This window comes from Monomorium pharaonis, chromosome 9, assembly GCF_013373865.1.
Source record: "Monomorium pharaonis isolate MP-MQ-018 chromosome 9, ASM1337386v2, whole genome shotgun sequence".
In the NCBI taxonomy this organism is placed as follows: Eukaryota; Metazoa; Arthropoda; class Insecta; order Hymenoptera; family Formicidae; genus Monomorium; species Monomorium pharaonis.
This window is the reverse complement of record NC_050475.1, coordinates 1,035,285-1,049,073: the sequence shown is the minus strand read 5'-3', so window position 1 is coordinate 1,049,073 and position 13,789 is coordinate 1,035,285. Positions and strand designations below refer to the sequence as shown.

The 13,789-nt window shown below is 37.6% G+C and overlaps 1 protein-coding gene across 10 annotated transcripts; it reads left to right on the top strand.

The window, feature by feature from the left end:
- The first annotated feature begins 133 nt into the window (after nt 1-133).
- Nucleotides 134-12,822, top strand: LOC105836216. Of its 10 annotated transcripts, none has more exons than XM_036292075.1 (14): nt 134-1,279; nt 2,183-2,377; nt 2,456-2,664; nt 2,756-2,875; nt 3,112-6,599; nt 6,793-7,125; nt 7,215-7,495; nt 7,571-8,073; nt 8,183-8,604; nt 8,803-9,135; nt 9,246-9,418; nt 9,511-9,677; nt 9,789-9,980; nt 10,057-12,822. In XM_036292075.1, the coding sequence occupies exons 2-14, from the start codon at nt 2,206-2,208 to the stop codon at nt 10,198-10,200; spliced, it is 6,537 nt and encodes a 2,178-aa protein (XP_036147968.1). In that variant the 5' UTR covers nt 134-1,279; nt 2,183-2,205; the 3' UTR covers nt 10,201-12,822. The 10 variants fall into 10 exon arrangements, with proteins under 10 accessions (XP_036147968.1, XP_036147967.1, XP_028049174.1 ...); XM_036292074.1 differs by having other exon boundaries at nt 135-1,574; XM_028193373.2 differs by having other exon boundaries at nt 136-1,701.
- Nucleotides 12,823-13,789: the final 967 nt, after the last annotated feature.

The following is a 13,789-nucleotide window of genomic DNA, read 5'->3' as shown; positions in this document are numbered from 1 at the left end:
ACACATACGTATACGTATGTACATACATACATCCCCTACTACACAGCGCAGAACGGTGCAGGACGCGACGCCGCACGCACCTGGCGATAGCCATCTGGCGTTGCACGCCCTGCAACTGCGAACCGCGAACGCTCTGCACGAAGAGCGAACCACGTTACGCGCAGTCGTATAATTTGCACTCAAGTTTCTACGTCCGCCGTCAGAGGATGCCCACCGCGTCTTTCTTTTCTCTACAATACAGATTTTCATCCGCGAGTGCCTCTCGACGAAAAATTTCAAGAGACACATGACATATCTGAACCACTTTTTAAGATCACATGTTCATTCGCATTTTACAGACACAATATTATAAATATAACATCGATGACACACGTATGCTTATAATAATCTATATACATATGTATACGTATATGTAGTGTCGCGGCAAGCAGCGAGGGAGACTCGTGCAAGGTCTACAATGTCAAGGAGTAATGGATCGAGTAAGGAGTAAGAATAACAATTGATCAATTAAAAACCGGGAGTAAACGAAATGGGCAAATCTCATTTCATATTTCTTACTTAATTCTTACTCCTACTCCATTACTAGCTCCACTGTGTAAGAAGGTTCCCGCATTACCAACGCATTTTTCGTGTGTAGGTTCGCGGTCCTACTAATAGCTCGCGCGACAGGAGGGTTGCGCGCGCGCGCACTGACTGACTGACCAGTTGACCACTCTGACGGCCGAAAGCCGAGAGCAGCAGTGTCGTCGCGAAAGGCGATACGCGTATTTCAACGCGTGTCGCGCGAGTTTATCTGGCGTGAAGAGTATCGGGGAGATCTGCGATAATCGCGGCAACGTGTGGCCGAAGTGATTCTCGACGAAGGCGATACGACGACGAAGGCGGGCGTGCTTTCTTTCGTGTCCAACTTTGAACGGACGAGATTGGCACTCTGTGCGCACGCTAGGACGTACGTCGCCGCGAGAAACGCCATTTTGTGATCGTGTTGTCGGGACGTAAACATCAGACTTTCCAGTTGCCTTTGATGTGACGGGAGAGCATCTTGTTGACGAATCACCGTCCAAACAGCCTTTCCGTCGTCCGGCGCGACATCGTTCCCGCATTCCAGCCGATCGTCGCAGCACGACATCGTCCCACGACTGGCTAACGTAGTGACGTTTCGCGCCAAATCCTGCCGAGACCGCTGGCAGCCTGGCACTGGCACGCACACGATACACGGACACACCTGGCGTTCTCCGCCTGGCGGCCGCCACGCCGCGCCGCATCGCACCGCACCGCGGTACGAGAAACAGCTGTCGTTGCGTCGCGCAACGATAACGGCTCCCTATCCGTCGCACACCAACTAGACAACCGGCAACGACGAGAGATCGTTGCACGATCGATCGGCATCGGCGACCGAAACCGCGATACGATGTACTACGTCGCGCCGCGTCGCCCCGCGTTCCGATTTCACGCAAACGTTACGTATCTCTTGTTTACGTGTGATGCGTCATAGAGATGGTCACAAATCTCGAAACACTCGACAAATACCGACGACTTGATCAGGTTCTATACTAGTTGGGAGTGTTGGGACTGTGAGGGACATTTCACCTTTTCCTTTTATGTCGTGAATTTTCATCGAGATGCAAGATCGCGTACTCTAGCGATTAATTCGAGTTGGAATCGTTTAAACAGAAATATACTTGACATAAAATTGGAAAAGTATATTTGTTTTATATAAGGTCTAAAACTTTTATGTGCGGTAAATGTCACATATTGATCACAGAAATAGATAACAAAACTTTTAAAAAATTTTTTGTTATAAAATTATTGATTTTGCCCTGCATTATTACTTATACTGTGATTATGGAAAATTTACAATTTTGTATAATGAGAAAAGATTATTTTGTCTAAAAAATATTGCTTAATCTATAAAATAGATTGTTGCATCTTCTTAAATTTAATATAAATAATGTTTGACACATATCAAGTAATGATAATATCCTGGGTTTTTTTTCAGTGTGACGCCATTGCAAGAGCTTTAATCGCCACTTAAAAATTGTGTGCTACGTCAAGAATGACCGTGGCGATTGTTTGCAAATAAATATTTTATTGACTAAGATTTGAAGATATGCTTTTTGTTATTGCAAAGAGGCTTGATGAAAACACAAAAATATAAGGAATGGTATTCTATTCGATTCAGCTGGATGTCAGATAAGCTGAAAAATGTCTGGTGATGCAGGATGGAACGCCGTTATTCATCATCCTTCCGACTTAGAATTGCAAAATTGGAATTGGGAAGAAAATGATGGGGAGCAAGAGAAAGAGCTCCCTTCGACCGTTGACATGGATGCCATAAAAGGCGGCGGTAGTTGGGATCCTGCTACTGAACCTAATGGTATCCGCAATACTCAAACTGCCATAAATTTCATAATTTAAACTGTTCTCGGAATATATTTTAAATTTTTAATTGCAGGAACAGATTCGGTCGATTCCGAAGAAGACTCTGATTCCGACGACGAAACCTCTGGTGGAAGTGAAGATAGTTGCTCTTATTCGGATTCTAATTCGGAGTCAGACGACGAAAGTAGCGGCGACGAAGAAGAGGATAGCGGCTCTAATTCAGACTGTTCATCTGAACATAGTGAACAAACATTTTCTATTCAAGAAACTAACTTTGAACAAGTACGTTGAAAGACGACGTATCGTGTTTCAAATCCTTTTTTTGCTCCTTTACTGCGACTTTTGTAAAAAGATATCTTGCCGTGCGTTGCAGGGTGCATTGAAATTGAAAATCACCATGAAAGGTCCAAAAAAGGAAGACTCTGAGAAAATTAAGTGTGAAAAAAATAAGAGAACTGTTACAAAAAAGCCTAAGACCAATCAAGGAAATAAGGTAATTATAACCCGTTCACATTTGATGCGAGATAAAAAACTGTCACCTGAGAAATAATTTTAAAAATTTATGAAAATATATGAGATAATTAACGTGAGAGAAAAGGGGAGATGGATTAAGAATAAAATCCGATATATAAAATTAGTCTTAATTTTTATACGAATTTAACTGTTTTATACATATTATCATGTAATCGTTATTACATACATAATGAATAATAACATATTTCGATGTAGTCCACAGAATGTAGTAGCGAAGATTCGGACTCGTCTATGGGTCGTGCAGCGTCGCAACAAGCACAGCAACAATTGCAGCAGCATCAGCATCACGTGCCGCTACAAGAAGTCAATCAGGAAAATTTAACGACCATCTTGCCTCCACAAGAGCAAGAGGACGCACCATTCGACGGATTTGAGGATTCGGAAAGTGGTCGACTGGTGTCAAAGGCAATCGAGCGTATGTCACTCGGTGCAGACTCAGACACGAGCGAAAACGGCGATCAGAATCCCGTACCCGTATATAGCTCCACATTGTTACAGCAGTTTGTCGAAAAGACCGCTATGTTGTCGGAGCCACGCAAGAGGCGCAGCAAATGCGGCAAAAAGTTGAACAACGACAATGAGTATCCCTGCGTGTCAAACGTGTCGCCCGACTCTGGGATTCAGTCGGTGGACAACAGTCCGTTACACCTGACTATCAGTCCTGTTAGTCCTCCAGCGCCGACCCAATCTCCGACCCAGCCGCCAATCGCCACTAGACCGGCGGTAAATGTCGATCGAGTTTTGTATCCTCCGAAAAGAAAACCTGGTAGACCTGCGAAAACAGTATCTACGCAACCACGCGGACCTGGCAGGCCACGTTTAAAGCCGGAAATTGTCGAGAAGATTCAAAAGATTGAGAAAGAAAGAAACGAGTCGTTTAAAAATTTAAAGAATCCTGATTCACGAGTAACGGAAAAGAAAGAAGCTGTAAAGGAATCGACTGTAAAAAGCACAAAAGAAGATACATCTTTGATTAAAAAACGAGGTAATGCAAAGTCCATTGCGTTGAGAGAGGTCAAAGAGGACGCATCTCCTGCGAATAAAAGGATTAAAGGTAAAACGACAACGTATCGAAAGAAACGTTATGGTAATTCTCAGGTGAAATCTTCACAGGACAAGTCAGTGGTCAAGAAGACGAATTCCCCGATGCGAGTAAAGTGCCTAAACAGATCCACCGCGAGCAAACTTGTGCCACAGTGTGATGGCCGGACCTGTCGGAAAGTTAGACAGGATAGAACGTGTGTGTCTAACAAGACCACAGTCCCACTGACACGACAGAAGCAAATGTCCTGCGAACATCAAGTAACTAATGATCAAAAGATTTTAAGCACGAATAAGAGAACCGGCTCAAAGGAGAACAGGAATAACGCGGCCACTATTGTATCCAAAAAGCTAGTGAAGAAGATTACGCCTCCAACCACTAGGCGTATTCTCAAAGAGAATAAATGCAACAAGAAAACTACCACAGCGGGCTTTGAGACCAATGGCGTGGGTGTGCAGACATTAATATCGCTGCCAGTCGGCGATATATTGAAGGCAGAAAATATGGATCGAGCTTCCAGCAAGTGCGACAAACCGATGCAACACAATTATTGTCACAAACATCATCATCATCATCATCATAATAATAATAATCATCATCATCATCATCACAAACATCGTCGGAGACTACTTGCGCCGCCGAAGAATCCTATTCGCATTGATCCATATATCATCCAGGAACTCGAGAAATTGATCGAAGAATTTGCGAGAGTGTGCAGCCTAGGCAAGAACAGCACTAGCGTTAATCATTCCGAGTTACCGCAAATCTTTCGCGTGAAGAAGCTCACGAAGAAGAGAAAAGGTTGCGATGTCGGTGCGAATGACGATCAGAAGTTGAAACGACGCTTGAAGAAAGAAAAAGTATTGACGGGCACTGACTCGAAGAGCAGCGCTAATACTAGCACAAGTTCTAACCCAAACGAGCAGCGGTTACCATTGAAAAAACGTCACTATCACGTATCGAGTCCGCACAGTTCACAAAGCTCGAACGCGAGTTGCACAGATACGAACGCAAACGAGTTCAATTCCACCGAAAGTCATATAGAGGAAGCGATCGAAGCTACTATTACGAGATATGGTGGCGGCAGCTCAACATCCTCTGTTCATGACGAGGAAGCAATGCCAGTAACACCGAAAAAAAGGCCAAGAGATGCCGAGACCGTGACATCCGAGAAACAGGGCAGCGATGAAGATAAATCCACCAATCAAGTAGAGATTCAACCCCGCCGAAAGAAAAAGATTGTAAAGGATCTTCGTGTCACTGTTACGAAATTGTCATCCGAAAGTCACAGTTTTCTCGACAAGAATGACAAAGAGAAATCCATGGATAAAAATGCCAAGATCACAGAAAAATCTAGTAAATCGGAAAAGATAACCATATCGGACAAGTCTAAGGCCGATAAAACGCAATTAAATGACAAAATAAATTCCGCCGAACACGTTCGTATGGAAAAGAATATAAAAGTCGATTCGGAAACGCACGTGTCTGATATGTTCGACGAAAGTGAAGCTGTGATCGAGAGCAAGATAGCACAGACCGGTAATTTGAGCGTGCCAAATCTTATGAATAATACCGCGGCCATGATACTCACGAAGAAGAAGATACGAAGACGGAAAGCCATTAATCGCACAGGCTTTCCTACTCTGAAGAAAAAGAAGAAGAAGCAGCTTGTATATTCTTCCAAAGTGGCCAAGTCAACATTATTGATCAGCACTAATGGGATATGTAAGGATCAAGACACGGTCGAAGATGTGGAGGATAATAAGTCATCTTTGCTGGAAAGTAAAGCTCAGAACATTATAGAGAACAGCGATACTATCGGCAATACTAAAAGTGACGTGAAGAATTTGGACAACTCTAGTATGGTGCAAGAAACTGGAAGTCGAAGCGGTTCCGATGAAGTAATCGAATCCTGTCCTGGGCAGCTACGAGTTCGTAAGGATCTCGTGGAATCCGACAACAGCGTACTGTCCGACAAGCTATTTTCGAGTCCGATAAAGTACGAGAAAATACCGGACTGTCGAATTTACGACGAGAATGCATCATTGGAGGAATCTCTCGAACGTTACAATCAGAGCCAACGTATCGCGGAATTAAACGAGGAGAATTTGAGGAAATTGGAACGCGTGAACGCTCAAGCTGCAAATGTGAAGATGGAATTATCTGGTTGTTTTAACAATAATCACAAAAGAAGAAGAGGCTCGACTAGTCCTTCCAATTTGTATGGGAGAAGCGCAAAAAAATTAAGGAGCGCGGGCTACGATACAGAGAGCGAGGCACCGCCCAGCAGCGATGTGGCCAGCGAGGATCAAGATATCGGCAGAAAACTCATGGGTCCCATTCATAATCGAAAAAAACAATCGAGATGGAAGAAACGATATTTACAAGCCGGCAACATATTTTCCGAGTACAAAAAGGATATCGAGTCTAAAAAACTCTCTGGCATTGATGCCAAACGAAAACTTATCGTTTGCGCTAATTCAGACGAACATTATGCTGCAGAGCAATTACCAAATATTATACCAACTGGAAAACTTTTGCGACAAAGGAAAACGCCATTTCAACTGCAATACGATTTATTGTGGTTGCACGCTCAATCAAGATTACCTGGTCGTGATTTGGTGCCATCGTGGAATTACAGGTAAATGAAATTTCTCTCTTTGTTTGAATTTAGTTTAAGCAATTATTACAAATTGTACACATTATGTTACAATTTTTTTATATATCTCAAACATTTATGCATATAATGTTGTAAATATTAATTTAAATTATTAAATATTAAAATTAAAGTTAGGTTAGGTTGAATGTGCGATAACTTTTTTTTTTTTTTGCAGAAAAATTCGAACGAACATTTATTATGACGTTAAACCAACTACTCTCTACGAGGCGCAAGCCTGTGAGTGCAAACCAGAAAGCGGCTGTGGCGACGATTGTATTAATCGCATGGTATTCAGCGAATGCTCGCCACAATTATGTCCCTGTTCTGACAAATGCCAGAATCAAAAGATTCAAAAGCACGAGTGGTCACCAGGACTACAGAGATTCATGACTGAGGACAAGGGTTGGGGAGTAAGGACACAACAAGCTATCAAATCTGGGGACTTTATCCTTGAGTATGTAGGTGAAGTCGTATCAGAAAGGGAATTTAAATCAAGGATGGCAACCAGGTATGAATCGTTTGTCTACCAAATATCAAATCTATTTTTTCATTTTTGTTATAAAAGTAATTAAATATGTAAACGCATATAAATGGTAGATACGCCAATGATACGCATCACTACTGTTTACATCTGGATGGTGGTCTAGTAATCGATGGCCATCGCATGGGAGGTGACGGAAGATTTGTAAATCATTCGTGCGAACCCAATTGTGAAATGCAGAAATGGAGCGTTCTGGGGCTACCACGTATGGCGCTATTTGCATCGAGAGATATTAAACCGGGAGAAGAATTAACGTACGATTATAATTTCGCACTTTTTAATCCATCGGAAGGACAACAATGTAGATGCGGTAGTAATGCCTGTAGAGGCGTCATAGGTAAATTGATAGAAAATGAATTGTATCCTCATGATATGCATCTCGAGTATTTCAATTATAAATTTTACACGACAGGTGGTAAGAGTCAAAGAGTAGCTCGAAGCATTCCCTCTTTGTCATCGCAAATGGAGCCTATCGAAAGGAGATCGGTAGGCAGACCACGGAAAAACATTCGTAAATCGAACGCAGTGCAATCAACCAACTCCAAAAACATTTGCAAGTCTCGCAAGGTGGGAGATCCAATCTTGACGCATAACACGCCGCAGTTGAAACCAATGTCTTATCAGCAGCGATGTTTCGCGCGTGAACATCACTGTTTCTTATTAAGAAATCTAGAGAAAGTACGACGACTCAAATCGGCGTCGGTACAGCAAATTCAAATACAGAACGGAAAAGCAAAATCGGGTAATACGAACGTGGCGAAAGAAAAGAGTTCGGGCGATTCTAAAGCACAGTCAGATGCATTTTTCTCTCAATTGACTGCGCTGACAAACACCAATGCGCGTACTGTACGAACGCGTAGACTTGCACAAGCACAGGATGACCCGGAGGTACATAAGACTGCAAAACTAGCCAAGGTGAGTGTATACTTTATTTCTTAAAAATTAAAAAAAAATTAGTAAAGACTGTTTTTATTATTATATTGTCGATTGAAATATTATCGTTGTAATGTTTTATTTCTTACAGGTATTAAAAGATTTGTATACAATTGTTGCAACAACAAATGATGAAAACGGTCAGTTGTTGTGTATTCCGTTCATGACTTTGCCTCCTAAAAAAAAATTATCCGATTACTATGAGAAGATCGTAGAACCTATCGATATGATTACAATAGAACAGTGTATTGGTACTGGTCACTACAAGACTGCAGAACATTTTGACCAAGATATGATAAGACTTTTTGACAACAATGTGAGATTTTTTGGTAGAACGTCCGAGATAGGAATCGCTGCGGCAAGATTACGGAAATTGTACTTGGGTAGTAAACCTGATTTTGTGGATGCTATAACGGAGGCAACAGGCTCTCCGCCGTCTCAAGCCTTTTTACCACCTCGTGGATCCACAGCTGGAGAAGAAGATGTAATCAGATGCATTTGCGGACTACACAGGTAAATTAATGTTTTACTATCGATCTTATATATAATGGCAATCACAAAAGCAGAATAAAGCTATATGTAGAGGCTCTGTAGAAATTAGTTTAGATATGTGTCTACTTAATTAAATTTCTTTGTATCTTTTGTTGTGCATGTGAATACACCAGCACAATTATTTTTTCTTCAAATGTAATTATTAATAATTTGTAACAGAGATGAAGGTTTGATGATCCAATGTGAACGCTGTCTCGTTTGGCAACATTGCGACTGTGTCAAAGCAGACACGAGCGTCGAATCTTATCTATGTGAAAGATGTCAACCTCGTGAGGTTGATTTGGAAATTCCACTAGAAGGCGAGGAAGAAGAAGAAGAAGAAGGCAAGAGGCACTATGTGACGCTGATGCGAGGTGATCTACAACTTCGACAAGGCGACACGGTATACGTTTTAAGGGACACGCCTGACAAACACACATATAAAACTATCCAAAATCCTGATTATGAGCAAATGGATATTTTTAGAATTGAACGTCTATGGAAGAATAAAGAGTAAGCGATTGTTTTATATTATATAAAACAATATGAGATCGACATAGCATGTTTACTTGAAAATATTTGTCGAAAAAATAAATAATAAATTTGAATTATTTATTTAATAGAGGCGAGAGATTTGTGTTTGGACATCATTATCTTAGGCCTCACGAAACATATCATGAGCCAACGCGAAAGTTTTATGTAAACGAAGTTGTGTGCGCTCCATTATACGAGGCTGTCCCTTGCGATCTCGTGGCCGAGCGATGTTGGGTATTGGATCCTCACACTTTCTGTAAAGGTATTATTATATAACGTTTTATTCGCCTTTCTATCATTATAGAAATGTAATTTTTAACGGAAATTAACGTTTTTATATGCTTTTGAATTAAGGACGTCCTGTCGGCTCTACTCCTGAACATACTTATGTATGCGAATATCGTGTTGATCGTGCAGCACGACTTTTTACGAAGGTGGCTAGAGCAAGACATACAGTATGCACGAAACCTTATGCATTCGAAATCTTTCCACAACGTATAAAGCATTATCGCACTTATCTGGTAAGAGTGATTATTGTTTTGTTACGATCATTTATATAGGTATATGAGTGTGTGCGTGTGCGTGTGTTGTGTCAAGTATATGTCAAATAAAATATTTAATTTTATTTGCAGCCTCATAGTCTTGATGGAATCAAGATGTCTAAAGACAAAAAAAAGAACAATCAAGAAATAGAGGGAAATCAAAAGTCGGAATCCAACGATAATATAAAAACACATAACAAAGAACATAAATATAGCAATAAGACCAGGCAGAAGTCGGGCGAGATCTTGACGATCGCATCACCTGCGACATCATACGCTCATGTAATTATTGCAAAGAGCTTATACCAATTACTGTTTGTTATACAAAGATTAGTATTGAATATATAATTATTTGCAGCGAGAGGAACAGAGGAAAAGATTGAACAGCATTCTACTGAATCTACTACAAAGAATGCCAAATAAAAAAGATCCGTTAGATTTGTCATTTCTTCTAGAAAGGAACAGGCGAAATCGGAAAAGACCCGGCGGACTTAATCCGTGACAATGGGTAGTATCACAACGATAATATCGTATTGTATATATAGGCTAATCTAGAATTACTAATTTTAATCTGTTAGATTAATACGATAATTGGTTTCAAACCATCGTTCTGTTACATAAGAATCAAGATAATTGTAAATCTATCCTTTTTCCTTCCCCTCTCTTCGCCCTCTCAACGAGGAAAGTATGAGAGAAGTTTTCCTCTTCATACAACCCGTCCATTGGTGTAATTTATATCTATATATAGTAGCCAAAATAATATCTAACATATACAAAATTGGTAATCAATATTTTTTTACACTTTTTTTGTCTTATAGATATCCTGTTATAGACGATTACATCTTAATGTGCTTTTTTTTTTAAATTTACTCTCAACTTTTTAATTATTAGCAATAAAATAAGTACCATTGATTTATGATAATATTAAGAATCATGTCGCCAGCAATTAAAAGGTACTTTAAAACTAAGTAAATTATTTTATTTTGATTAAGGTATTTAATAAAAGTCAAGAGTAATCGAGTTAAAAGTTAAGACTTGTATTCGCGCTTATAACAGTATTAATATGCTATTTGCATCATTCTATCTTTGTTCTACATTTAATGAATAAGCATAAAATAATAGCGTTTTAACATTATTATAAGCATTTCGAATACAAGGTCTTTGTGTAATTGATTCTCCTGAGAATTGGTTTATTGCATTAATATAATTGCGAATCGTGGACTTGTATAGAAAATATTTTGTACATTCTTTTTCATATAGTTGATATAGCTAAATGTACAAATTACACATTTTGTGCGGTCAAAAGAGTAAACGTTATATCAGTGCGAGTGAGAAGAATCAATGACACTGAAATGTGAACACAAGCGTGTGTATTCACGTATCTAATGCTTTATTGCACAGAAGTAATATTATATTTTTCATATTTTCTCGATTTATATTTGAAACACGTGTAACATACTTTCTTCACTTTATGAAGGACTCTTTACTGCTGTATTTAATTTATTGAATAGTCGAACGCGATCGAATGGGTCGCAGTGATTCCAAAATTGTACATATGTGTACTCGGAACTTTATATTTATTATTGCATTACACAGTATGGTAGATACATAGGATGATAAATATGTTTGATACATATGAATTTATTCTTTTCTTTTTCTCGTACTAAACTATTTAATATTATCTATCTATTATATTTACTTTTATAGAAATCTTTACTTTGTTTCAACGTAAGACGAAAGCATTAAAAGCACTTATTATTATTAACATATTCTACATATTGATCATGAAATTTATATATATATATATATATATATATATATATATATATATATTTCGTCAGAGAATAAAAATATTTCTTTTACAACTTATATGTGAAATATCAGCAATAAGTAAATTATTGAAATATTTATTATATTGTGTAATTCAAAAATAAAAAAAAACGAAGCTGGCCTTCTATGTAAGGTAGTATATCATGAAAGAGAGATACACGGTGTGTGAGAATTTTGAAAAGAATTAAAATACTGCTGATCCAATTCTGCATTGATTATAAGACATCAAATGGAATGTCATAGCCGTGCATTTTCCATGACATGTAGTTGCGTTATTTTATTAGATAATTTTTATTCGTTAAGAATGTAAAATGCAACATATATTTGTATCATATTGATATCGAAATTAACATTAGCGTAGAAAAGGAACATTGAATATACAGTTTATTTTAACGTATACAATTACGATCATATCACGCGTGGCTTTTCTTACCATATACAAATGTATGCACTGTAAAATATTTTTAGTGATTCAAAATTATTTTATTAATTATATATATATTTTTCGTTTGCTTTTGCTCTACTCGTGCATTGAGATTTTGTACATATTATTTGTAAGAGTAACATTCATCTATGTTTTGTAGACGGACAAATATCTCTTTTCAGCTATAATGCCATTATAACTAATAATAATATTAACAATTATAGCGACATGTGTAACAACGATTCTTAATCAAATACCTTTATTGAAATCGTTATATATTAAAAAATTTCATAAATTATGTTATTAAACGTTTCGTATAGTATCATAATATATGAAGAGGTATTATATAATTCTTAATTGTATGGACAAAGGTTTTTTTCGCGATTACATATAATTTTTTCATTTATCTTATTAGAAAGGTTTAGCAAAGTCGACAAAAAAATGTATTGCAACAAAAAAAATCAATTTTTATACTATCAAAGATCGGAAAATTTTTTTAGATCTAAATAACTTTCGTCTTGCGTTTATTGAATCATTTATATCATAAAGTGTGATTATTTATATTTTATATTTAGCGATTTTTGTTTCTGCACATCATGATTAATCGTCGTTTGAATTGTCATATATACATATATTAATGCAATACATTAGCGGCATTTTTCAACTCGTCATTCGTAACAGTAGCTGTGTAATAACTTGTCTCCTGAGTTTGCTTATACATATAATTAACACTATTATAATACATTTAGATATAATCAAAAGAAATCCTGGAAAAAAAAACGTTTGTTGAGACGACAGCTTTCAAACATGTAGTGCATGTACAGACTATTGTATTCTGACGAACAAAAATATACATGAAGTTTCCTTACACAAATCTGCCATACATATTTTGGTTATCTCGATCTGTTTCTTTTAAAAATCCAAAACCAATCTTGCGGATTTAATAATTTTAATAAACTTACGCTACATAACTTCTAGCTTACAAAACTTCTAGCGTAAAGTTGCACATTAGCTATGATATATAAATACAGATAAAAGCCAAAATAAATAGAAGAACCCTTTTATTTTTATGAATATGTTTGTACATTTTTGTATCAACAATTAAGTTTACAGATTATGCATAAATTTTATTTTGCATCGTATAGAAAAAAAAATTACTATGCGTGATTATCGTCATTACATAATAAAGCCCACAACATATCGTGGCTTTTTTTATTCTTCGCTTATGTGGTAACACAGAGATACTAGTATATACTACGTGTAGGTTAAATAGAGTTCCTGATTATTTCTTAAAAAATAACTCGTCTCCTTTCTTTCATCTATCCTAATATCTCTTAATTATATCTAACTTTGCGTATCGTTACATTTATCATTACTTGTATATTTTCGATTTCACACAGAAGTACTTTAGCTCGGAACATCACACACTGTACAATATGTACGGAGAAAAAAACGAGCTATAATGAGACAATCATTCTTTGAACATAAAAAAAGGATCTTTGCTACGAATGAATAAAATTATGAGAATGGATCATCCGTCTTAGTCGCGTAAGATCTTTTTCGATTAATCGCTCTTTCAAACGACATAATTAAAAGATGATTTAAATTGCAAATGTCTGATGTAGGTTAAATTTGTCTTCACAAAATCGTACAATTTTTGATTCATTAATCATGAATCTGTATGAAAACGCGAGGTTTGTACGATTATATTTGCAGAATCGATGTTATATGTATGTGTATAAATATATACTATGTATATATATAAAAATATATCATTGATAAGGTGCAGCTGAGATAAATGTCGCGAGGCGTTCATTCTTTATTTCCTCAAGCGAGG